Consider the following 26,638-nt stretch of genomic DNA (forward strand, 5'->3'; position numbering starts at 1 on the left):
TATAGATAATATATTAGATTGGGGCAGGCGTAACAAACTGGTAAATGCAATGTTTTATCGTTTACTGAAGCCTCACGAGTATTGCTTTTCCAGTATTCGATGCATGGCAGAGTTATCTCGCGAATATAATCTGTAAGTGATCTTGGAATTACGTTTGACAGTAAACTGACGTTTAGTGGTCATATAGATACCATTTGTAAAAAGGCACTAAAGATGTTGGGCTTTGTCTTGCGTACTTCCCGGGTCTTTTCGGATGTTACGGTACTAAAAATTGTCTATAACCTCCTTAGTTAGAAAGCAGACTTGAGAGTGGGTCTATCGTTTGGGCCCCGCATCAGTTGAAGTACGGCCTTATGGTGGAGAGTCCAAAAAAAATTTTTGAGACTCCTTTACTTTCGGCTATATAGATATTATCCGTGGCTCTATCTGACTGATTTTCTCTTAGGTATATTTACATTTTGTAGCTTAAAATTTAGAAGGGATCTTTATTTAGTTACATATTTTTTTGGCGTAAATGTGAATTCTGCCATTCTTGGTGGTGTTGGCTTGTGTGTGTCTGATAATTAATAAGTTAAAGATAAATATTAAGTAAGATAATTAGGAATCGAGGGCATCCATTGTTTGTTCTCCCAAGGTGCAGAACTAACCTACCATTAGTAATGCCAATTGGGAGGGCAATAACCATATTTAATGAAATCGCTTCGGATATTGATATATTCCACTTACGTGAGGGTGAATTTAGGTGGACGTTGTTTTATAAGTTTTTAAGATAGGGCCTATCAAAGTTCACTCTGTGTGCTTCCATCTACTTTTATTTTGTTATTTTATTTCTTTTCTTATTTCATTACTTATTGTATTATTAACTAGCACTTCTCTGTATTTTTATTTTTAAAAATTATTAACACTTATTTTTTGTCATGTCGTGAACGCTTTGACTTTATAATTTGTTATGTTCATTATATGTAAAATAAATAAATTTGATTTGATTTGATATAACTGCCTGAAAAGGACCATTTCATATTATTTATCACTTTATTAATTAATTTTTGAGTTAAGGGCACACATGCTTACCTAGAGTTTCTGTTTTTTCATTTAAAGTTGAACTATGACATTGAATACTAGGTATGATTTTTAAAGTGAAAGTGATATTATGTTACATCTCTTTTACGCATGCTAATATGATTAAAAAGTTTTTCTTTCTCTTTCTGTCACATTCGAATTTGATTACCAAAGTTTAAACATTTACTATGCGTATTAGCTGACGTGCTTCGTCGTTTACAAATTATAACATGAATTTAAAAAATATATGTATTTATAATATTAAATATATTTTATAATGTACACAGATTTTTTTAACAACTATATTATATATACTTTTATTTATTTGTCGCATATTCAAAATGTTCTTGCTATATTAAAATCTTTTTTTTAGCCGGCCAAGTAAATCCGTATTTTTGGCCATAGACTAATAGAAAAAACTCTCTGCTGTCAGATTATGTTGATAGCAAATTGCAAGATACCTAACGAAGGAATTGTGTTTTATATCAGGAATAAGAAACACTATCTGTAAGTACAATATTATGTTATTTATTACTGTAGTAGTATTCTGTGTGTTTTGCATATATTATTCAAGTGTTAATTTATTGTTTTCTTAGTCTACATTAGTTGCGTGGTTAGTTTAGAGGTTATTGCGAGAATGCCTGTGATTTCATATTTATTTGTTTGATATAATCTAAGGCGTTCTAGTTGTTATTAAACATGTTACCTACCTGATTACTTTATTTTAGTTAATCAATCTTTTTTGATGCTTTGTATTATCACTAATCCGTTTTAATTACCATTCTTCAAACAGTCGCACACTATAAAAGATTAAAAATCACACTATTAACAGTTCATATGTTATGTTTTTTGCAGATGGAGAAAATGTCTACCGAGATCTTTGCTTGTCGACGGTTTCATATGAATAAGATGGAATGAAATAAATCTTTTAATTAATAATGAAATAAATCCGACTTTCGGCGTACGATCCGAACATGGCGTGATTCATATAATATTATTTATGACGTAGACCATCAAGCATATATACCCATTTTATAGATTTAATAGTACAATTACAAAAGGTAAATATAAAGTGACTAATGTTTGTAACCTATAGCTATGTCTATCTCGCATACATATTTAAAAAATAAAACAATTTTATAATTACATTTTTGCACTAAATTTATTATCGATAATGATATAAAAGTTGCTAAATTGATTCATAATATTCTAAAATATAATATAATTTTGCATATCAGTTACTTGTATCATATCAGGTATGTCATTTGGTAGAGCTTACTCTCCAAGTCTTTTCTTTTTCATCCTCAATATCACTTTGATATTAGAAACATTGTCTTTCTAACACCATTTCAAAGACTTTAAGTTTTCTAGATGCTGTATATTAATTCTTCTCTTCGGCTATATCTGCATCTTAGTTGCAGCATATGGATACAATGCGGCGCCTCCAAGAATCTCTGTCACTCTAGTTTTTTTGCATCGTTCCAGGTCATACTAGCAGCCCGTAACTCCGCCAGATATGCTATATAGATAGTATTTAGCGGCCATCCAGGACGCCGGAATCCGGTTGGCTTGAAGAACAGGCAAACCAGATTGGGATTCTCTTCAGGCACTCGCAGCACGTGGCCGGGCCAGGTACAAAGTTGCGTATTCACTCTCAACGTGATGCGAGGCTATTTGGTGCGTTCTTTTATCTCCCGTTACTTCTAAAATTACCGCACACCCAGTATCCGTCGTAAACATCTGTTCTCGAAGCTCAGTATACGGTTGCTCGGAGCCTTTGTAAGGTGCCATGACATAAAAACTAGTAAGATATTTAAAATAGCTGCTAGAATGAATACATTGTTGAAAGGAAATGAAAACTAATAATATGATATATCAATTAATTTGTCCATCTGAAGTTGTAGATATCAGTTAATAATTATGTGTTATACCAGTAATTAAATGCTGACTTCAAATGAAAATTGACTATTAAATATTGAAATAATATATTACCAGTTTTGATTTTTTTAAGTACTATACTATATCCATGGTTCATATTACAATGTCATAGTAAAACTTAGAAGAATAAAATATGTCGTAAGACGAAATCAATCTTGGGGTTTTAATATAAGTTAAATAAATAGTACACAGCTAATTTGTTATTACTTTGAATACATGCCATGTCTTTACATCAATAAAAAACAGAAAAACAATTTAATAATGTATAAATATTTATATAAGACTTAACAACGTCTAGTTAGACATCTAGTTAGACACGATGACCTCCATTTAATTTCCTCTTATTTTAAAATTCACCAAGATATATCCTAATAAGTAGGTAAGTATATTACATTTGTACATATAATAAGTAAATCAAGTACTTAACATAAATAATTATACTGTAAAATTAAATTACAATTGAAGCAGTATATATGGACCCCACAGAGTAATTAACAATATAATAATTTATATAATTATATCGGGTATATACTATATTGACACATTTTAATGAAGTCTATTTTTCTTGGTACCTACGTTCAATGATAAATGTTGTTTTATATTGTAACATAAACAATGGTAATATGCATTGATCTTTCTGATTTTTAAACTGTGATATCTATTTTATATATCTATTGATTTCTATGTGTATTATTGATACATTATTTATTTCAAATACAATAATTTCAAAACTAACAGTAAATAATATATAGAAAGCGTCATGTTGTTTAGTTGGAACATCTACTAGGAAATTCCATCCAATCCAAATTCAATTTTTACCAGGTGGGTACTTGTAGGTCAGTTATTTTTGGAATAAAATGAATCCCTTAAAAAATATGAAATAAGAATAGAATGATAAATATTTGTGAAAATTTACCAAATCAACATGTTTAACGTGAATATTTTCACACTAAAATGATAAATATTGTTAAGAAAATATACACAAACAGTTCATTCAGAAGTTATGACGTTTAAAAGATCCCGCGAGTTAACTCGTGCGTGGCACTGATCATGAGGTGATATCAGTTATAATCATTTATGAGGAATGGTTATAAGCCATTGGCACAACCAATTTGGTTTTTGACCTTGAGAACAAAATGTACTTTTTACACGGAACCAAAACTCACGGCTGCAGAGACGAATGCTTATACAAAATATGGCGCAGTGGAATCGCCAGCAAGATCTGCAGGTATCATTATTTAGATGTAAGTATACATATTATTTTGAATTTCATAAAATTACACTCGTTCTGGGTGTCTCGTAACAGTAAACTATATTAGTAAATTAGATATATCTTGATGAACTATAAAATAGTGATGTAATATAGACTTGTTGAAAATATATTAAGCATAATAAAATTTAAAATAAAAATTTAGAAATTCAGCCTTTCTGGTTCTCTAATATTCATAGATCTACTGGTTCTAGGATCTACTATTTCTGGCAGTAGACAATTCATATAAAAGTGATATATCTTTTTTTCAATCTTTTCAATCCAAAATGTCTCGTCTTTTTTGATTAATTCTATTTTAACAGGAAAATTATGTCCCGTCCAAACTCCAAATAAACAGACATCTTTCTTAGTAATATGAAGCTGCCCCTGAATCTGGAAGTACCAATCGTGATTTTTATCTATTACCATATTCCTGTCTTTATCTACTTTCCAAAATTTAATTTTTTTCTGTACAATAGCTTCATCTGCACTTATTCCAGCAGCTGAGAAAGGACATTTTATTTCAATAATTGTATCATCATCGCTGATGCCATCTGGCGTTGCACCGATAAAATCATACACATCATCGATAAACAATCCACATCTCTCAATCTTAATCCGTTCTTGTACACTAAGCTGTTGTAAAGCTATTGATTCATTTTCTTTACCATATTTTACCGCTTTCACGTTGGCTAATGATTGGCTATATAATAAACGTTTTACCAAAGGCCCAAATTTTGTATTTTCTCGCCGCTTACACACCTTACCAAAAACAGAGGCAGTAAGAAGGTTTCGTCGCCTTTCTAGCCATTCTGCACATTCAGATTGTAATACGGTGCGTCTTTCTATATCCCTCCTCTCATAGTTTGTCAGTTTGAGTTTTTTCAAAAAAGTTTCTTTTAACAATTGATATTGATTTTTGTCCATATCAGGTTTTTGGCAACTCTCTCCATAATCTGGATTAGATAAAGGAACAGTATGTATTGGTTTTCGCCAAGATTTTCCTATTTTTTTTTTATTTATTTTCAACCTTCTTGATTCTAAGCGATTTATGAAGGCTTTTGGGCTATTTTTATAAACTTGTTTTTGAATTGTGCAATGTAACTTATTTGTATTAAATGCGATTACCGCCGCTGCACATCGTCCCATGTACGATTGTCTTTGAGAGTAGTTAATTCTCTTGCCGCCTACAAATTTTGCAATCATGTTATTAAAAGATTCTGAAATATTAGTAGAAAAATTATAAATTAAACTTTTTGAATTTAGCACCAAACGAGAATTATATATCATTAATTGAGAAAATAGACTGCATTCTTTTAATGCTGGTACATAATTTACATCAAGCATGTCCTCTGTATTTGGTTCATTTGTACAAAAATATGGTAGACAAGAAGTATGGTCTCCAAAAACATGGTGCGGTCCATTAAATAAATCTTTTTTCAGAGCGATAACCTTTTCTTCGAAAGTACTATCTTGTAGTTTTCTATACTTGATTGCACCTATGACGGCTTTCCGCAGACGTCTTTTTCTTGACGCAATGATTTTTCTTACATTCAAGGGATATCTTGTGTCTTTGGTTAATGCCTCTATTTTGCCACAATAATTTCTAATTAAATGGTTTTTACATTCAACTTTCTCGACAGTTACATTCGGATAAGGGTGACAATCAAGAATTTTTTTGTATGTGCTGGAATCTCCATCAGCAATCAATTTTGAATAAATCAATCCATGTGTATTAATAGATTCTTTAAAGCCTTCTAATATTGCTGTAGATTCCATTCCACCTGACGGACCGGTATAATTTAAAAAGCATTTATGTTGTTGAGCAGGGATATTTTTATTTTTAGCTTTGGCGCACAAATCGCAATATTTATTTTTCACTGACATGTACAAAATCTTTCCGGTTCTTTGACCAATGATCGTGGCAGCGCCAGATGCTGCGGAATAATTGCATCTGTATGAACGTTTCGACCAACAGCCGTCTGCAACAACTGATATCATGGGAATACCAGAAGAATCGACGTCACCATTTTCGATTGCAAGTTGTCGCTCTTCTTTCGCAGCGTTTTCCATACTCTTATTTTTGGTTTCTTCAAACCACTCGTACACCTTCTGTTGACTCTTTCTGTATGTTCTTGCTGTAATCGATGGTACGTCAATTGCTGAACACATTTCTTCCAGATTTGAAAATCCACTGCCGATACTGATTATACTGGATACAAATGCGTCACACAGATTCATTTTGTTTTTGTTCATTTCAGTGGTATATAATTTTAATTTTTTACCACAAAGTTTACATTGAATAAAAAATGTACTACTAAAGTTATCCCGATTTTCCCCAAAAATTTCTAAATGTGATAAATTACAATTAAATGGAGAATCATGGTGGCTAATTAATTGAAGTTGTTGGAAAAAATATGAAAAGTCTATAATTCTACGGCCTTCTACACGGAATTTAGGGCTTGAATCTTCAATTTCATTTTCTATAATAAATTCTTCGTGTTCGTGTTCAAATGTGGGATGAAATTCTGGTTCAGGTAGTATGCTTTGAGGATTTCCATGCTCAGGCATAGTCTTCGGCAATATATCAATACTATAATACATTCAAAAATATTAGTTTAGTAGATAGTTAACAGAAAACAAAATGTATAGCTGCTATTAATTATTGTACCAGATTATAATTTTTGTCACAGACACACTAATTTCGAATAAGACATGGCACAAACATAATATAAAAATAATATAAGTACAAATGATCATTATACTTAATTGTGTGTATTAATAAGTAATACGCAAAACTTCCTTTTGCAAGATAAATAAATATTGTGAACCAAAATTTTCTGTGAAATGTGGTTTTTTCAACTATGTATAATTATGTCAAATTATAAAATAATAATTTCAAACCTTTGTGTTTTTAATGTATTAATATTTCCATCTTTTCTCCTACGTCTTTTTTTGGAACTTCCAGCCATCGGATAGTGAGTTCGTGGCATTTTTTGTAAGTACAATCGATATAAATAATTGTGATAATATTGTTAGGTACCTATGTCAAAAACCGAGGATGAAAATTTCGCATTCCCGCTGAAATAAATGACGTTCATAGTATTGCCAGGCTAAACTTTCGAAATTAAAGTTAGTTTTTAAAAAAAAAATTACATTGGAAAATATTATGTAAGTACAGGCATCCATTATTATGTTATTTGATGAAAGTATTCTTTAAAATCATCTGTATTATTATTATCTCGCAAATTCATAATTTAGTAAAAGTTAAATTTTCTGTAATATAAACATCAGTAGGTACCTAACCTATGTTGATTCATAATTTTGGCTAAGTAAAAAATATAGATATTTTTACTTCGCGATGTGTTTGGGGTGTTCTAAATTATGTAAGTATGTTTAATAACAAATGTGAAATTCGTAAAACCTCATGTGTATTATTTATTAAATAAAAATAGTAAAACTAATAGTAGATACAAATGGTGAAAAACTTCATTCTCTTATTTACTAAAATATCAATTCAATAATATTTTAGTAGATATGGCAATACTGGACGACCCGATATATGTCACTGAAATAAAATAAAATCTATCACAATTTATAAAATACATACCTACTACAATCATAATTATTTTGAATGTAGAGGGAGATAGTTATAGAAAGGGACAGAAAACTGATTGCTATGTTGCAATATTAGGCAAAATAGATTGCAACAGTGTTAAAAATTATAATGTATGATTTAGTATGACATAACGTAGAATTGACGCAAATACAAATTTCTTCAGATTTTTTTTTGTTTTGTCCTCAAATGTCAAAATATGTTTTCCTTTTGAATAATATGTTCGAATTTGTGTTTGTTTCGCCTATTTTTGTGTTCAATTTGTAGCATTCACTTTTATAAACATATTTTTGTACAATACTTGTGTGTTGGCGTATTTTTTTGGTCATATAAAGTTAAAATAATACCAGCTAAAGATTCCATACATCATACACCAATTCGCAGGTGGGTCTGGCGGATATCAAGATGGTCGAATATTTCGTGGAAACAGTTGTTTTAAAAAGGTCTCTATTTAGTATTACAAATTTATAACTAACAAGATATTTCATCATTTATTCAATGATTAATGATAAACCTTCTGATACGTAGCTTTATATTATTTCGTATGTCTATAATTGTAGCATATTTAAATAACAAAATGTCCACTCGCTTCCATTAGATTTAGAACCAATAGAAACTGCAAATATTATAATTATACTGAATATATTTTACTACATTATGTTTTATAACATTACAACTATCTATAATAAATCGTTTGAGATAATAATTAAGGGAAAAATTTGTCATCATCACAGCCTATTAATGTCACAAAAATATGGCTTCGTTCTCAATTATCACGTTTCACGGTTTCAAAGAATATTATTTTACGTCATAAAAATACTTTATGTAGTTATCAAATGTTTTACATAAATATTTGACGATGAATAAGCTTCATAATGATATAAATAGTTTTTCTACAAATCTTACGTACTATTCAGGCTTAACCTCTGAAAATACCAGAAAATAGCTGACATGGAACACCTTCCCCCTTAAGTGATATATTAGAATAGAATAGGCCTGTTGATTTGGATTAACAATCATTCATAATAGTCTAAAGCCAAAATGATCTGACTACGGGTTTTGGCATTTTTTAAATAAATGAGTTGTAAGATAATGGGATGACCTGGGAAGAAGCAATGAACCAGGTGAATGAAAGGGATTTCTGACAAAAGAAGTGTACATAAAGTTACCTTGGCAATTCTTGCAACTCCATGCTTTCCTGATCGCTGCTTTCTTCCCAAGATCTCCTTTCTCGCAATCTGGCTGCTCTCTTCCTGGAGTAAGTCGCGTCCGGTCTTTCAGCTGCCGTCCTCGCACTGGACCTCCTAATATTTCTCCGATCAAGAGGCGGCCCTTCTTCGGCATCTTTGATGGCCTGGTTTTCGGCCATTCGTTCTAGCTCCAGAGACATGGCCGCCCGGGCTATTCTGCGGAGAGCTTCCTGGTCTTCTTCTTCTTGTGATATTGAAGCGATGGAGAGACTCTGTTCTTCTTGTAGCTGGTCTGAGTCTTCATCGTCGTCTGCTGTTGCCACGCTCGGGGGAGACGTGGTGAAGACTGTATCTAATGAATCGCCTCTCTGGAAATTGTACAATATATACTGTAAGAATGATAAATTGCTCACCAACAATTTGTAAATCTATAGAAATGTCTAATAAATTGGCTTCGTGTATTAATTAACCCATCAGCATGTAAGGCCAATAATTATGGATGAATTTGGTTTTATTATCGTTCACTAATAATAACAAACTGTCCAATTTAGCTGATTTACATAAAATTTCAAGTGTTGCTTTATTTAAGTGGTGTATAAATACATATTATGATTTAATGTCGTAGAAAAAAACTTGTTGAAATTTAATGATCTAATTTCAAATTGAATGCTGTATTTCGAAAACATTACAAGTCACTACATTGTGTTTTAGTCAAAATAGTGAAAACAAACCTATATAAAAATAAATGGTGAAAAGTTTTTATATAAAATATATTATTATTTTATAGTAAGTGTTAACGGTTGTCTTCAAAAAACTACAAAAAAAATCTAACATTTGTGTATTTAGGGAATATGAAGATTTTTGCAACTTAAATCACTCTTTTTTAAAATGTGACATGTAACGTTTTTGAAATACAGCATTCAATTACTGTTTGATAAGTCAAAATATTCTATTACCATGAATCCTTGATCCAAGGATATATCGTCACTCCCTGAACTGGCGGTAAGTGTAGTGACAACATCTATTTCCCTGGAGATCAGGTCGTCATTTGCTGTCCTGTCTTCCGTCTCTTGTTGCGTCATATTGAAAGTGAAGCCGGATCCTCCGACTGGCAAACCCACTCGCTCCAGCTCTTGGATCCTCGACTGGAGCTGCGTTATGATCTCGTCTCGTTTTCTCACTTCCAACTCCAGGTTATTGAACCTGTCCTGAAATTTCCCCTGAACTTCGTGTAGGTGACCCTGTATGACGTGTTTAATTCCCAGAAGGACCTCTCCGAAATATTCTTGTTCTTCTATTGAACCTGAAACCAGATTATATTCATGTAACAATATTGTATTATCGGTGTAAGCCCGGTCGCACATCTAAAGCCGCGTTGACACGGTCCAAGTATGCTCCAAGTAGACTTGGATAGGAATAATTAGTATGAAGATGTCTCATCCAAGTGACAGCTTCATACTATTTATTCCTATCCAAGTGACAGCTCCATACTATTTATTCCTATCCAAGTTAACTTGGATGAGTAGGACGCGGTCCAAGTAGCTTGGATAGGAATAATTAGTATGAAGATGTCACATACGAGTGCACTTGGATAGGAATAAATAGTATGAAGCTGTCACTTGGATGAGACATCTTCATACTAATTATTCTTATCCAAGTCTACTTAGATCGTTCTTGGACCGTGTCAACGCGGCTTTAACTCATCTCGACTGCAACATGTCGAATATGTCGATGTGATTTTGTTGGTATTCACAAAATACACATAACTTTGTGTATCTTCACACATAGCTTTGATGCATCATTTTAGTTAGAATAAGAAACAGTTGGTGTTGCAAGCAATAAATGTCATTCGACATGGGGAGTGGTAGAATACAAAAATATTGCATCAGCACATGTGCATAAACTGATTTTTCATTCATTTCGGCTAGCTTCGTGACGTCACTGTCACGGCATCTCCTCGCTGTGTGCATGGAAGACAGTTTCAATATAGTGCCCGAAGTGACTATATTTCAGTCGAGACGATTTTCAATGTGCGACCGGACTAAAGCAGGCATGGGCAACATTTTCCACTGCAGCAATACATTATTAGTTTATGTCATAAGCCGATTTTTTTATACTTACCATAATGTTTGATCTTAAAAAGATCAACAAATTGGAGGTTGATCAACAGATTTTTGTTTTTTTTTCTAATGAGAAATGGATGTTAGCCACTTGCTCAACATATTAGGTCCAAACACACGTTGTAAAACAACATCTGAATATTGCCGGACTCGGGATTCGAATCCAGAGCCCTCCGCATTAAAAGCCAACAAAGTAGCTGCTCGGCCATCGTGGGCTGTCAAATTACGTGTTGTAAATACAGAAAAAACAACAAAAAAGAATGTAAGTATAATATTGTTGTAAGCATTAATAAATAATATTTTCTATATTTTTTGAAGTATACTAAAAACTTACCCCTAAACATTTTCCTTTGGTTAGCAACGGCAGCGATCAAATGTAATTTTGGCTTCTCAGTCGGCACTCTTATTTCTTCTGGATGAAGGTCTTCCAATCCGGTCGTTGTGAATCTATACTTGGGATCTAGAGCAGATCCAAGGCTCTCCAGTTCTCTGGCTTGTTTATCAGCCAGCATTTCGCCGATGAGCGATGGCCTATCAGTTATCGGCAGATGGTCTGTAATATCATGATCGATTTCCATCAAGTTGTCACTGATCGGCGGACTGAGAATCTCATCATCGCTTGCCCAGATATCGTTGATTTCATCGTGTTTCTCTGAGGATTCTCCCGATTGAGCGTTGGTTAATCGTTGATACGGATTCGACAACGGAAATAATGGCTTCTGTTGATTGGCGCTATCGGGTGGTGACGTTAAAGTATCACGGTTGAATGTGACACTTTTAGAAAATTTTGAATGTCTTGCAGCGTATCCTTCAATAGTTGGAGCTCTGATCAATTTTTTAAATTCTTTCGGACAAAAAACAGGTGAATCTTGCACTGACGTATCGAAAGACAATTTCTTTAGTATAGATTTCAAATTTCTTCTTTCTAACGTTTCGTTGGATTCTGGACTCAAGAGTGGCTGAGATCCGTCTAATGATAAAGAATCGTCTCCGAGGTGACTGATGTTGTTGCACTTTATCCGACCCATCGTGCTACCTTCAGAATTACTCCTCGTCAATATATCCAAATCGGACGGTATAGAATCTCCATAATCTAGACTAGAGCTTCTAGTTTTCTTCACTTCTTGTTCTAGCAATTCTAGTTTCTGTCTCTCATTCAATATTTTTAATTTTTTAACAAACGGTAACGTTCCGTATTCGGGAGACAGATCTTCGACGGACGCGTAGCTTTTGTTCGTTTTCGTTACGGAAAACAAAGCGTTCTTCTGTTTGCATACGCCTTTAGGCGATGACTTTCCTTTCGAAGTTTCCGGGTCTTTATTATCACTATCGTCACCCTTTTTACTAATTGACTGCGAAGGTTTATCGTCTTTCGAAGACTGAGCTGCGGTTTCCGTTTCACTACTTAATTCTAAATTCCTATTATCTAAATCTACATTATTATTATCACCAGTAGAAACTATACATACAGAGGATGGCATTAATGTAACAGAGGACGCAACTGGCGATTGGGTACTTTTACCTAACTTACATAAAGCTGTACTTTTGGCACTCGTGTCTAATTTGGCAACAACTGCACTATCACTCGTCGGCTCTGATTGCTTAACAGAATCCGGCTCTTTTATAGAACTCGGCTCTTTAATAGAAATCATCTCTTTAATAGAAATTGGCTCTTTAATAGAAGTCGGCTCTTTTGAGTCGCCCAATATAGAAGCCTTCTTCAGTTTCGACCAAGGCTTTTTACTACCGCTCGGTTTCGGCTCCTCAATTATAACATCTGATTCCGGCGGTTGGAATATTTTAATATCTAAATTGATTTTCCTACTATTATTAGGTTCTACTTTATTTGGCACACTTTCAACAGAGGGGGCTGGCACTTCTTTAGGGGCGGGGGCCGCACCTTGGAGCAATTTTAGCTTGTCTCTGAACGTCGTCCCCATGGCTTTGGCGGGTGACTTAACTTTATTCACAACACTCACGGGAATCGATATTGAATGAATCAATTGATTCGAGTCACTTTGATTAACGTTCTTAGTATCACTGGTCACAACGATCGGCAACTTATTATCGATCGCTTTGACTTTCTTATCACTGTCACTTTTTTCTTTGCACAGAGGCTGTGTAACAGATGTCCCATCCTCCTGCAGTTTCATAATCTTATCTTTAAAGCTAACTTTCGGTTTAGAAGACGAATCACTGGATCCTGACGAATTCTTTCTAGAAGGTTTTGTAGTAGGACTGAGAGACTTTCCAGGTGAACTGGATCCAGATGTTTTCCTCATCGGGCTAAGAGTCTTGACTGTAGGGCTTAGAGGGCTTTTTAGTGAACTAGGGCTTATGGTATCGGAACTGGACGGTGCGTTACTACTAAGGGTTGCTTTTTCTATTCCACTCGTTGAAGGTCCCATCAAGTTTCTTTCTCGGTCTTCTTTGGCCTTGAGGAGTAGAAGTCTTTGAAGCAACGGTAGTCCTGCTCCGATGACTTCTGGTTCACTGGGAGTGGATGTCGACGGAGTAGGTTGACTTTGTGGCGCTGTCAGTTGTGGAATTGTTAAGCCTCGATGTCTTGACGCTTCTTTTTCTTCACGCTCCTGAAATTTAAATGCAAGTCTTAATTAGCTGAATCCATGTCAACTTTAGGCTTTAAATTAATGATTTCATTTTTGACTATTATCCAATAATTTAAGAGTCATAAACACATAAAAAAACAGTATACTTCTGGCATCCTTTTCACAATGAAGGTAAACACAGAGAAAGACAGAGACGTGGGTAAAACGATATTTTCTTGGCCACACGAGAAATTTGGTCTGCCAATCTTCGATAGAAGATGCAGAAGAATCAGTGAACATAACATAATGTTTAAATGCCTTTTGTACCTGTCTCTCTTTGAGGAGTTTGAGCCTAGCTAATAACGGAAGTCCAGCACCGAGGGGTGATATAACTTTCTCTTCTTTACTGAAAGATCCTGGATCAGCACTCCCACTGCCTTCATCCTGGAAATCAAGAAGATTGATTGATTCTTCTTCCTCGTAGTAACCTCCATGGCTGAGGATCAGGATTTTGAATCAGCTTTCTTTTTTTAAACACTAAAACAGGACATGAGGCCCAATGACAGTAGTGTATGTAATTGGTAATATAAGTGAAACAATCACAAACACCCCGGATTTGAGAAAAACACATAAATATATTGTGAGCTTACCTCGATTTAAAGGCCAGCGCATTACGTACTGGATTACGAGGGGTGATTTCTTTAGTCTTCCCTATCTTTGGCAAGAATTGTGATGTTTGCTATCGGGTTTTTAGTAATTTATTTCACTTGGTCACCACCTCATCTCAATAATAATTATTATGTAGCTTTTTAGCCCACAACGAACAGTTTGATAACAAAAATGCTAAACACGATGCATGTACCTACACGGAGAACAGTTCTCGCTGATGCGTAATTCTTGCAATATTGAAGCATTGGTTTTATGTTATCTCCAGGATACACCCCAGCCTTCGTCGTCAACACCAAATTTCAAAAAAGTTGTGCAATTATTGAAAGTAATTCATGATCATTTGTAATAAAATATGAATCAGCACCCAATGATTGTGACAGAATATACATCGGAAAAACCAGCAGGCCTTCAGTATTAGTGTTAACTTACTATTATCTTGCTTTCTTTCTTTCACCCTGTCACGATCCAGCATTGGGGCATAGAGCAAGCACAAGTTCTCTCGGTCCATCACTCTGTCACTCACGCCTCTCCCTATGTCAGACCTGCAGCATGTAGGTCGCTTTTGTAACACTGCTGCAGGGTGAGGGAGGTCCGGCCACGGCGATGGAACCCTTGAGGCTGAGACATAAGGGTACGAAGTGTCGCACTCTTTGGTGGCATCCGGAACACGTGTCCCAGCCACGTAAAGCGTCTTTTCGTGATTAATTTGATTACCAAAGGGTGCTGTGTCTGTCCGCTCACGAGCTTGGGTGTTTGTAACGCGGTCGTACCAATGTACCCCTAAGATTCGGAGGAGACATCGATTGTTAAAGCTCAAAAGCCGAGACTCTTGAAGCTTAGTAAGATGCCATGTCTCACAGCCATACATGAGTACAGGTACCACGCACGTTAACTATTATATACCTAATGCTCTAATCGAAAATGACCGTAACTTTAAAAGATAGTAATATCGACATTCGATAGTCTTGTCTTCGGTATAAGTAGATAAAAATTATATCATAGACAATAATACTTGTAGATAGATATAAATAATTTATCTTTGGATATGACATGCTTAAATTCGCCACACTTTGTGCAATATTTTTGACATAAAATCACCGTTACTATAAAAAACAACACATTTTCTATAGTTTCAGAAAGTTCAAAAATCACCAGTCCTTAAGTAAGTCAAATCCCTAAGATAAAATGTTGGGTCACCTCTGCGTGATGTGTTTCATCACTCTCCACCCTCGGCATTCTTCTAAGTACACCCTTGGGTGCTGCCCCTCCTGCTACAGCAGTTACTGCGGCTCCCAGAGCCCTAAGTTCAATGCCATCACTTCCGATACCCGATTGAGACCTTCGGGACGGTCTTGATCTGCTACGGAGGGCGTTTCGAAGACCCTTCAAATTGAAAACAAATATAACATTAGACAAGATAATATTGAGTTAACACCAGTATATTATTGACAGTCCACCAAATATGTTATTTAAAATTAAGTCGCGAATTTGATTTAGAGACGAAGTGAAAAAATTATTTAATTACTACATCAAGGGAATATTATCTACATATTGTTAATTTAAGAAGTTCATACGATGACGTCATGAAAAAACAAAGATAAGACTGAAACATGTAATAAAACAAATACATATAAAATCATAAAAGTACCTACAGACTAAGGATTTATAAAATAACACCTATCTGAACTCATAGATAAATATAAATAATTTTAACTACACTTAAATAAAAATATATAGATACCTTAACGTCACTCCGAAGCTTATGGACAATTCGTTTAGGTCCACTGTTATCATCGCCATCGTTTTTATCATCTCCCGTTTCTCCTGAAAGGAAGAAATAAATAATATCTGAATTCATTAAAGTCTCCGCATAATTATTCTAACCCAATGAAATAACTGAAATATTGTAATATAATAGGCAAAAAATGGAAATAGGTAGAAACTTTGATTATAGTGCCGCAGATCACCGCATGCATGACCATTTATCATTTTTTTTGGCGGAAACAGTTTATCTCATGTACACAATTATATTAAATACCTTTTTCTGTCGGGAGAGATGCTTTTCGGTCCAATAATTGTTAATTTAAAGTTTGATATTTTCGTATATTTTGATACATCATTATCACACACAAAGGTAAGGTTAGGTTGGGTTTGGTCTTAAAAGAAAGTTATAAAAGATCATGCGGTCATCTGTGGCACCATAACTTTACTTTACAGTAAAAAAGTACATTCCTAACAACATTTTTTCCATCTGGTCCTGTCTTTATCAACTCATCGCCATAATTTTGTCCTCCAATAATCCTTTTCACATTATAGGCATTATCTTTGAGGTTTTTCTTCTGTTAATTCATTTCTTATTATTCATTTTACTATCGTTGATTCATTTGATATCCACCTGCTTCCTTTAAACGCGCCATCTCCAATATCTTGTATAAGCGATCCTGATCGCAATTAAAATGTATGTCTCCAATATTTTTTTTATTAATTTACTTACTTAAGGTAGTGTCAGTTAAATAAAAACACAAACAAAATCCTGTTTATTCGTCTTCGGATGATAATATATCCCAGACACAGTCGCTGTGGAGTGATATTAATGTTCGATATCGACACGCTTGCTTTCGGTAATTCTACTTTGAGAAAACAATTAGGTTTTGTTTGCACTTTTGAAGTCTGCTGTTTTTTTTTATAATCAACTCTCTAAAATTACGGAAATGCGTGTAATAATATAATAGTTGAATTTCATTATCTGACGAATAGTTAATAAATGTTATTAGATAGTCGTTAGCAGAACATTGTTTACACGCTGGATTTAAACATAATATTATGTATAACATTAACAGGAGGTTTTTTTTTTTTAACAATTTTCACATTTCACCATATATTTTGTCCGTTATAGGTATATGAAGTACGTTATATTGAGGTCCGTTATGTTGAGTACTGTTACGTATTATTATAAATACATTTTTTCTATTTTTTTTTGATTTTGTGCAATTTTATGTTATGGCTATTCTTTATAATTATACTTTTACTACCTACCTATCTTGCTAGGTTTTCATATATTATTATCATTATTATCTATGAAAACTTTACTGGTTGCTATATTTTTGCTTTTATCTATTTTATTATTACAACGTTTTTCTTAGCTCGTATTCTTATTTGTCCGGTGGTTGTTTGTCCGGTACAAATCTTGCAATCGATTTTTAACTAACTTCCCGACTAGCTGAAACTTTTAGAATACCTATATCAGAACACGATGCCAATGCATTTTTTAATACTTTTAGCCATCTTTAAGTAGAATTAATTCATTTTCAGTTAATTCTGTTTTGTATGAAAAGTTATTTTGATACCATTATTGGTCATTCTACAAATCTTTACCTTTGGCTTTCCTGTTGCAATTTCTCGCCTCCTGAAGTCGTTTTCTTCCTAACGTTTGAAGAATTTCTTGAGCTTCAGGATAGTCCTTCATTGCAGCGAGGACATCTTCTCGTGATAGTGAGAAGAGCTCCGAATATCCCACAGACCTAACGTCAGCTGTTCGTCTGAAAAATAACATGTTACGATTTGGATGAGTGATACGCGTTGGCAGTTGAGAACCAATGTACATTTGTCTTAGTAATTAGTATTAAGGTATGTCTCGAATGTCAAATCTTCCTTGGTCCAGTCCAATCTAACAATAATAAATCTTATAAATAAGTTCAGATGAACATTGTGGTAACCATTGTCATGGATGTGGTTGACAAGAATAGGATAACTGAAGAAGACCATTCATCTAGTCTCTTTTGGAGATTGGCCATCGTCCGGACGATTTTAATAATATTGACTGCAATCCGGATTGATGGAATTGCCCTCGTACCAATTTTTTTGTCATGCCATTGATCATTCCTTGTATACCTAATGTACTACCTAATAGTTCTCTCCAAACCAACCTGTCCCGCACCATACTCAGTCTTAATCGAGCGTATCACGAGACTCTACGTTTGGTGTGAAGCACCACCAGTTGTTTATGTCTGGGAATCTGTCAGGCGTAGATGCCCAAGTCTTGGTTGAGTCTTATGCACTCAAGTGTGCTTCGACTGAGTTTACAAAGACTTTCTAATAAAAATGCCCATGGGAGAGAGGAGCACAGATAATGTATTTCTGTAATATTGTCCACATATTATGTACATACATATTTAGATAATTTATAATAAATTCATAGAATTATTAAATTTACTTGTTGAGGCCGTCCAAGTTGAGGATCCCAATCTCTCCGAAGAAGTCACCTGCTTTCATGGTGGTGAGTACTCGTCCCGTCTCCGAAATTACCTCCAGGATTCCATCGGCTATAATGAACATTTCTCTCGCGACTTCACCTGCAAAATAATATTTAGGTATTTCAAAAATTTATTTTAGGTTATATTACTGATTATTGGTTATTAAAGTATGTCAGTACTTATTTACACATAGACCGAGCATGTCCAACTTCAAGTAGGCTACGATCTACTATCCCTTGCGCCTGTCAATTACCTACATGGTCGCAGCCATGATCTATTCTGGATCGGAACCGTTTCCTCGTGTCAAGCCTATCAGGTATCATTAGCGAGGGGTGCAAGACTAGTTATTTCTTCTTGGTCGTGCACTCATGGCTGAGGATCGTGACCACATTTAAATTTCGCCATCCTTTGAGCGACCGAGACTTTCCATCCTTCTCGATCTTCCGCTTCTCTCAGGGAAGAATGGATGGTGCCCCCAGTCAGCTCTTTCACTTGGTCGCTCCATCGCGCAGACGCTCTTCTTCTGCTTCGCCTTCCCTGGAGGCTACCCAAAACTACCAGTCTCTCCAAGTTGTCCGGTCCGCGCCTGACAGTATGTACAAAAAACTGCAGAATTCTTCTCAGACATATCGTCGAGAGCCGTTCCTTTATCTTCAGTCTCTGGATGATTGACTGGTTCGTCCTGTGCTCCGTCCAAGAAATGCGAAGCATTCGGCGCCAACACCACATCTCAAAGGCATCAATTGCCTTCCGTTCTCTTGCCTTCAGGGTCCACGACTCGACTCCGTATAGAAATATCGAGAACACTAATGTTTGCACAAGCATGTAAAATGCAAAATGTAAATCTCATGATGTATTAATTATAAGTAGCTGAGGACACTAACGCGTATAAAATTAAACAACACGTGTCTTTTACTATCACAAACAATTAATATCTACTCTATTATTTCCCATTGACTCACCTCTTTGGACAGTCATCCTCAAACTATTCTCATGCCGTGAAAAGTGCTTACTGCGCGACGGCAATGGGAAACTACGCCTCAGTTTAACGTGTGAAAATTTACATCTTCTCTTTCTCTTACTACTACGGCAGGCCGTAAGTATTACAAACACAAATCAAGTAATATTATTACGTATTGCGTATGTCACACGGACTTCCTCGTGGTTAATTTGAAAACGACTTTCACGTCAGCTGGATAAGGAAATACAAATTTAATATGAATGCTTAATGCTTCCAAGTCAGAGAATATCAATGAAATCATTTATTAAACTTTGTTATTTGTTTTCATTGAACTAAGAATACAAATTATTACAGTTTTTAAAATTCAATTAAACTTAGTCTAAACTACAACATAATAGTAGAGGTAGGCTGTGGAGATCCGAAAAAAATTAAGCACATCTTATCAGTCAAACTTACATGTTTACACTGAAGTAAGACACCAAATTATTGCAGATGGTTTGTAAAATTTGAGTTTTTTTGAAAGCCCTGCCTACCAAACCATGAAAGATATAACCATTATAAATTATTAGATATTTTATGTTACAGAAGAATATTTTTTACCTAATATCTAATACGGTTTGTTTGCTTTAGGCAGGGCTTAATTGATTTAAAAAAAAACTAACAAATACCATCTGAAATTTGTATTATTAGTGACTGACAAAGTTTACTGTGTATTATTTATGTCGTATTTCCACAGCCTACCTCCACTCTTAGTCAATCGCATAATATAAGTACCATACTTAGACTATAGATGTACCATAGCTTTTTAGCTAAATATAATAATATAGTTAAATTTATCTTTTTGAATTTTTGTCCAGTGCAGGAAAAGCGCTTTCTAACCGTATACTATGAAATTATTAATATTGAAATAGTTCGATGTGAATTTAGGGCAGCATTTAACATACAGACGACATTACTATGCGGCTCGAGCCGGCATGTACGATGAGAATATAGACGACAACTAAATAAATTGAGCTATTTTTTATAACCTGATAATATTAGTCTGCACTAGGGATTCCAATTCCGGGATCGATAAACATAATTCCGAAGATTTCGGGATTGATTTTTTTTATCAATTTTTATGGAAAATAAAATAAAAACGAAAATATAACAGAAAAAATACTTTTAATAACAAATAACTAAATTAGAAATAAACTGAGTTTGAATGAAGTAAATTTATACCTATATCGTCGTGGTAAATGCAATAGGTTGTATGTCAAAAATACCAAACTTTTCAGGAGAGACAAAAAACTATCCCATCTTAACCCCATTTCACCGATTTTTTTCACAAATTCATTTTCTTGGTTAAATTTGTTCCCTGTTAAGATGGTTATCAACATTTTTACGTAAGATGAATATTTAGAAAGTTAGGTTGACATACGACTATTTGCTCATCAATGTTGGCCACTTTTGTTGACATAAGTCCAATTTTTATGTATACATACCTATATTTAATTCACTAAAATTTGGTATTTATAATGAAACGAATATAATATTATACAGATTATATTATATTAATATACATATTGTTATACACTTGTACATAAACGCTTAAAAAGTAAGCTTAGACTAATGAAAAAGTAGATTTATTATAAATTGGAGATCTGTTTAAAAATCTCTGTTTAATTAGGTACTTTTAAAAACAATTACAATTTTTAAAAGAAAAGATTAAAGTTAAAATACAATACATAAAATATTTTTTAAAAAAGCATTAAAACAGAGCAGGTAAATACCTACTTAAAAATAAAAATAACAGTTTTAAAAGAATACTTAATTTTTTTTATAAAAAAGTATTTTTTTTATTTAAACGGTAGTCTGGTGTAAAAATCTCTGTAGTCCTCTGGAATTAATAGTTTTAGTACCTGCAAGTGTTGGTATTTACTCTCCTCAATAGGGCAAGGCCCATTGTATAATTTTAATCGTTCACTGCTTGCGATTGAAACTCGCGCTCGTGTTGGAAGTGGTTTCCATGTATGGCCGAAGTCCAATTTAAAGTTTATTAAACCTTCTGGAGTATACTGGTATGCAACGACATCGTTTACACATGGGTCGCCAGTTTTCTTTCCAGGCCGAATACTGCTGTAGTAGTCTGTGCTGAATTGTTGAAAATCGTCATGGCTGAGATAAAGTGTTTTGTATGGTCTCTTTACTCTTGCACTTTCAATGATAGCCATGTAGTCGGCAGGGACGAAAATTTGTTTTCGATTTCTCAGCTTTGTTTCGATTGTTGAATGGACGCTGTCAACCTCCATGTGTGTATGCCCTACTTCCAGATATTTGTGTTCTATGATAAGATTATTCTTCATACTGATGTCGAGTAGTGCGTTTGATAATTTTACATTCCTATTTTGATACGCACAACCATCGCTCCATATTATAACTTTTTGCGGTACCAGATGGCCGATTTCCTTCAAGATAAATTTAGTAGCTATAGTGCAAAAGACGTCACTTTCAAGCCCCCCAGCTCCCTCATGCCATACATAACACGAGACGTCCTTCGTGGCTTGGTTATAATAGACTTGGTTGTGTACTTTTAATTTTGTTTTATAATAATTTGCTGAAGCATTTAAACGAGGCGAAAGAAGAACAGCTTGCAAATCGACTGTGTAGCATCTGATGTTTTCATTTTCCAGAGCTAAGGATTTATCAGACTCTTTTTCCGCATTAGCATCGTTCTTTTTTTTAATGTGTTTCTGAAAACTTTCTTCGTCGAGTGTCCCGTTTTTGTGCAAAGTGCACTCATTGCACTGATCTTTTTTTGGCGTGTAAATGTCTAGATTCAATTTTTTATAAGTATTTTGAAATGTACCCCATGATACTTTTCTTTTATTTTCAGAAGCACATTTTTCTAGATATAAGCGATGCATGTCTCGAAAACTGTAAAAAATTGGCTCCAGGTATAACTTACTTGAAGAGGATCGACAATAGTGCGATTCAACTTTTGGCAGAGAGTTAAACCAGGTCTCTAACTCTTCTGAAATAGTTAGTGTTGCATCTTTCTGGTTATTTAAATTCGTTTTAGATGACTGCGGCTCTTCAACCTTCGAGGTCCATAATTTTAAGCATTTTTCCCCTATACTTAAAGTGTTTAAAAAAAATTTTGCAAACTTGTTTTTTAATTATATTTTCAGTTGTTTCTTCAGTTTCTTCATTTTTGCTGTAAAATAAAAGCGAAAGCTTTGTTTTCTTCTTGAGTTTTCACTGGCGATTCTTCTGTATTTTGGGGTGGTTTGCAAAACGTTTTCGGTGACAAATGTTTTTTTGGAATCCCAACTTGTTTTTTTCCAAAAAATTGTGAATAGCACGGTGCGTTGTTTATCACTAATTGTATCGCACTTAAAGGCTGTTTTTGGCCCACCCTTTTGAGGACGCACATTATGCCCACCACAACGTGGACCTATGGTCTTAGATTCTTTTTTAGACGTTTGTCTATACTTGCCGGACTCTTCACTCTTCTCAAAACCCACATAAGACTTGCCTAGCAATCGCAGTTGAGAGTTTTTTTGCCTCTTCCACAGTTTACAATTAATGCTTTGCCCTTTTCGTTTTCTTTGATTGACTTGCTCATTAGGTTCATCACCATGGGTGTCAGACTGCATAGCAAAATCCTCTAAATCTTCTGATGAGCTTGATTGATTAGCTTCAGGTTGATACAGATCTTCAGAGTCACTACTGATGTCAGATAGTGAATGTTCAGGGCCACTTAGATGTTCAGCCATCGTCATATCATAATTTATATTTTGTCTCAGGGCTGATTGTGTTGATACAGTGTTCTCTGCTATCTCTATGTCCGAAGGTTGCTTCAACAATGATTCTGATTGTTCTAAAATTGGAGTTTCAACAGTCAAAGTATTATTAACTTCAGCAAAATCGAGTTCTATTTCTGAGCCAATATTTTGAAAAATTTCTTCTAATGGATGCTCTAAGAGTTCAATTTCCGCCGCATTCCCAGGTTCAACTTGTAACGCCACATCGTCAGTGGTTCCTACGACTCCACAGGTTACTTGAGGTCCTGAAGAAAATAATGATTTTTAAATTTGATAATCGTTCATGCTCCTCAGCAAAATGTCATCTCCACTCCACACCTTATTGTTTTGTGACGAGATAAACTTATTTATTCTTACCGTTATTCTTAGATGAAGTAATTTTGCTGACTGCTAAAGAAACCAAGTACCACCCACGACTTCCATTAATCATTTTGATAGCTTTTTGGTAATCTGGAACAGATGCAATTGATCGTATGTCAAAACCGATGCTCGGAATTCCCTGATGCAAAAGGTTCTATGTCAAAGATTCGTGTACCAAATTTCTATTTAATTAATAATAATTGCATTATTATATAACTAATTTTTACTCTAAATAAACAGTGTCTTATTAAAACTGTCGATCTTGAACAAATAATTACTTTGGCAATAATAAATAAATGAGACAAAAAGTAAGGTTAGTATCTCTAGAAAGAATCTTGAAAAATTTACTAAAATTAACAACAGTAATGTAATTATAAAGTAGATTTAAATAAAACAGTGGTTAGAAAATTACTTACATCGAATTATCTGATGAATTCTTGAATATAACGTCAAGAACGAGGAATAGAAACAAACAAAAACATTACTGTCATGATAAGGTCTGACATACAACTGTTTGGCTTGACCAATATCAATGACGTGTCGATTCGTCTTTTTGCAAGTGTTGAAATAGTCTTAGACTATAGATACATCTAGACGCCACCCGTTGCATTGCTAAATGAAGCCGCGTGCCTTGCGTTTGGTTTGTTAGCGAGCGAACGCATTCGTCTACAAATGTTCGAGACCATAGACCATTTCGCTAGTGCTCGCCCAAAGTGCTCGCACTAGACGCTCAGAATTAAAATATAATTTTCTATTTTTTTACGTTATATAGTATTTTTAAGCGGTCAAAATGCAACCATTAGATAAAGATATCCATAATTTAAGTTATTTTAAAGAAACACTAGGTCACTGATATTAAAATATATAATAAAATACAAATAAATTATCACGAACATGTATCAACTTACTTATGAAACGTAATACCATCTTCTTGCTTATCAGTACGGCTACCACATTTTAAGACAACACACAGGACCATCTTTTCTACTTAATTAACCAAAAATATTTACCACTGACTTTATGTTTAACACAAAAAATATCAATTTTAGCAACACGAGCTCGCAAGTTATCGACGCTATGTGAAGCGTTTCGCCCCGATTTGATGGCAATACTTTTGGAAACTGGCTTGTAGCTAGTAGACCTTTTATCTTACTCTAGCGCGTGTCGCAGAGATTGTAAGGGTGCCGAATACTTTCTCACTCGCACTCATGCATCGTTTTTGTTCAGGCCTTGGAAATAGTCGACTTCTTATTGGTTCAACGACATACGAGCTATTGGAGGTCGTGTAGATCACTGAGCTGATCACTATGGCGCAATAAAACAATTTTGAGATTTTTTTGACATACGACCTATTGCATTTACCACGACGATATGTAAGTTGCCGATTCATTTTTTTTACATACATTAATAAAAATGAGAAAGATTGGAAAAAAACAATGCTTCGCACTTTTAACAAAGTAATTCCACCATGATCTCATACGTTTTAAGGCAGTTTCATATTTGGCCGACTAATTAGATTTATGAAGCGGAAAGGCCATAAACCACGATTTGCTTTACTATTTTAAATCTCGCTAACCCATTCATTAAGTCTTTACTATCAGAAATAGCAATCTCATATTAAATTCAGATTATTATTTATATTACAATATAATTTACTCCATTAAACTTATGTATTTTCAAGATTGAACGTACACAATATTAACAATAAAAATGTTTTAAATAGTATAGATTATACTAGATTTATTTTTGACCGATTTTATCAATGTTAAATATAAAAAAGTTATAATAACTATGGAAAAAATGCCAATCCCGGGACCTGTCCCGGGATCCCGGGATTGTCAAATTATAATCCCGAAATCCCGGGATCAGAATTTTGGCTCGGGATTGGATTCCCTGGTCTGAACATATACCAATTATTATAGGAAATTAATGTAAATAAAATATGTCTTGTTAATTCTGGAGCTTTAAAAATACTGTACTTACTCTTTTTAAAAACTAAATATAAATTAGGCGTATTGAGAAATATTTAGCTGTCATTCAAGAGAATAAATATTACAATAATTTAAATTATTATATTATTACTTTCTATTCAGTTTTCCTTATGGAGAAATTGCTTCAAAGACTGCGAATTTTGGCAATTCTATGGTCTTAAATATTTTACGACAGTTCATTAATTTATTGACGTACCTTTTCTACAAATTGAATCTCCCGGTGTAAAGATGTAGGCTTTCATTTTCAGGACAAGGTCGTGAAGAAACTCAGGTTGGCATTCTTGGAAAATCGTCACCTTAAAAGTATTTTATTTTTATCAAAATATTATTATTTCTGTTTTGCTATTCAATTTGTTCAATAAACCGGATAGTTTAATAATATATATTACGAGATTTTGGTAAAAAGGCAGTTACGTATATTTGGTTCTTGTCTACTTAGTGGACGCCAGCGGCAAACAAATTTTGAAAATAGCCAATATACCTACTAGATTATTTTGTTAGGTTAGGTTATCTTATTCTTGAATCCACGATTTTTGTCGAAATCGGGTATGAAAATTGCCGCTGTTCCCGCTTGGCTTCCAGTAAACGGACTTGAACCAAATATTTATTTTTCACTGACGTCCCGGTGGGGATAGGCAGGTCATGCGTTGCAAAAGCGTTGAATACAAATATCACAAATTTAGAGATCAGTAGCGCTTTTTGACGAAGCAGACGATGTGACGCTTCATTAGAAAGAATTCTTTGTTTAAAATATAATAAAAGCATTAAAAATCTTGATAATACTCATCACAGACAATTTTTTTGCAAGGGTGCCTCCAAATCTGTCAGCGCTAATAGACCTTCACGTACCTAAAACCACCAATTTTTTAAGTGGAAA

The 26,638-nt window shown here is 34.2% G+C and overlaps 2 protein-coding genes and 1 long non-coding RNA gene across 3 annotated transcripts in view; 1 reads left to right on the top strand and 2 right to left on the bottom strand.

The window, feature by feature from the left end:
- LOC147069578 (uncharacterized) overlaps nt 1-26,638 on the bottom strand; it is a 126,929-nt gene that overhangs the window by 14,347 nt on the left and 85,944 nt on the right. The window contains 9 exon segments of the mRNA XM_085950845.1: nt 9,032-9,420; nt 10,009-10,355; nt 11,507-13,763; nt 14,049-14,165; nt 15,588-15,773; nt 16,132-16,214; nt 17,766-17,929; nt 18,604-18,742; nt 25,958-26,057. Of these exon segments, the coding sequence (XP_085806971.1) occupies nt 9,032-9,420; nt 10,009-10,355; nt 11,507-13,763; nt 14,049-14,165; nt 15,588-15,773; nt 16,132-16,214; nt 17,766-17,929; nt 18,604-18,742; nt 25,958-26,057 (3,782 nt within the window).
- On the top strand, nt 1,491-3,262 carry LOC147069579 (uncharacterized). Its single transcript, XR_015071202.1, has 3 exons — nt 1,491-1,566; nt 1,915-2,120; nt 2,545-3,262. It is a non-coding gene; the product is annotated as an uncharacterized LOC147069579 (long non-coding RNA).
- On the bottom strand, nt 20,523-24,275 carry LOC147069580 (uncharacterized). The gene is made up of 3 exons (XM_085950748.1): nt 24,187-24,275; nt 23,768-23,860; nt 20,523-23,655 (listed from the first exon to the last, which is right to left on the bottom strand). Exons 2-3 carry the CDS (start codon nt 23,838-23,840, stop codon nt 22,763-22,765), a joined length of 966 nt encoding a protein of 321 aa, XP_085806874.1. The 5' UTR covers nt 23,841-23,860; nt 24,187-24,275; the 3' UTR covers nt 20,523-22,762.

The sequence above is a fragment of the Rhyacophila brunnea genome, unplaced genomic scaffold (assembly GCF_057557595.1).
Source record: "Rhyacophila brunnea isolate RB1 unplaced genomic scaffold, BYU_Rbru_1.0 scaffold_23, whole genome shotgun sequence".
In the NCBI taxonomy this organism is placed as follows: Eukaryota; Metazoa; Arthropoda; class Insecta; order Trichoptera; family Rhyacophilidae; genus Rhyacophila; species Rhyacophila brunnea.

Coding starts and splice junctions, on each gene's coding strand:
- LOC147069580 (XM_085950748.1), bottom strand. CDS start 23,840: ATGATTAATGGAAGTCGTGGGTGGTACTTGGTTTCTTTAGCAGTCAGC. Junction 23,656..23,767: donor TACTTCATCTAAGAATAACG/GTAAGAATAAAT, acceptor TATTTTCTTCAG/GACCTCAAGTAACCTGTGGA.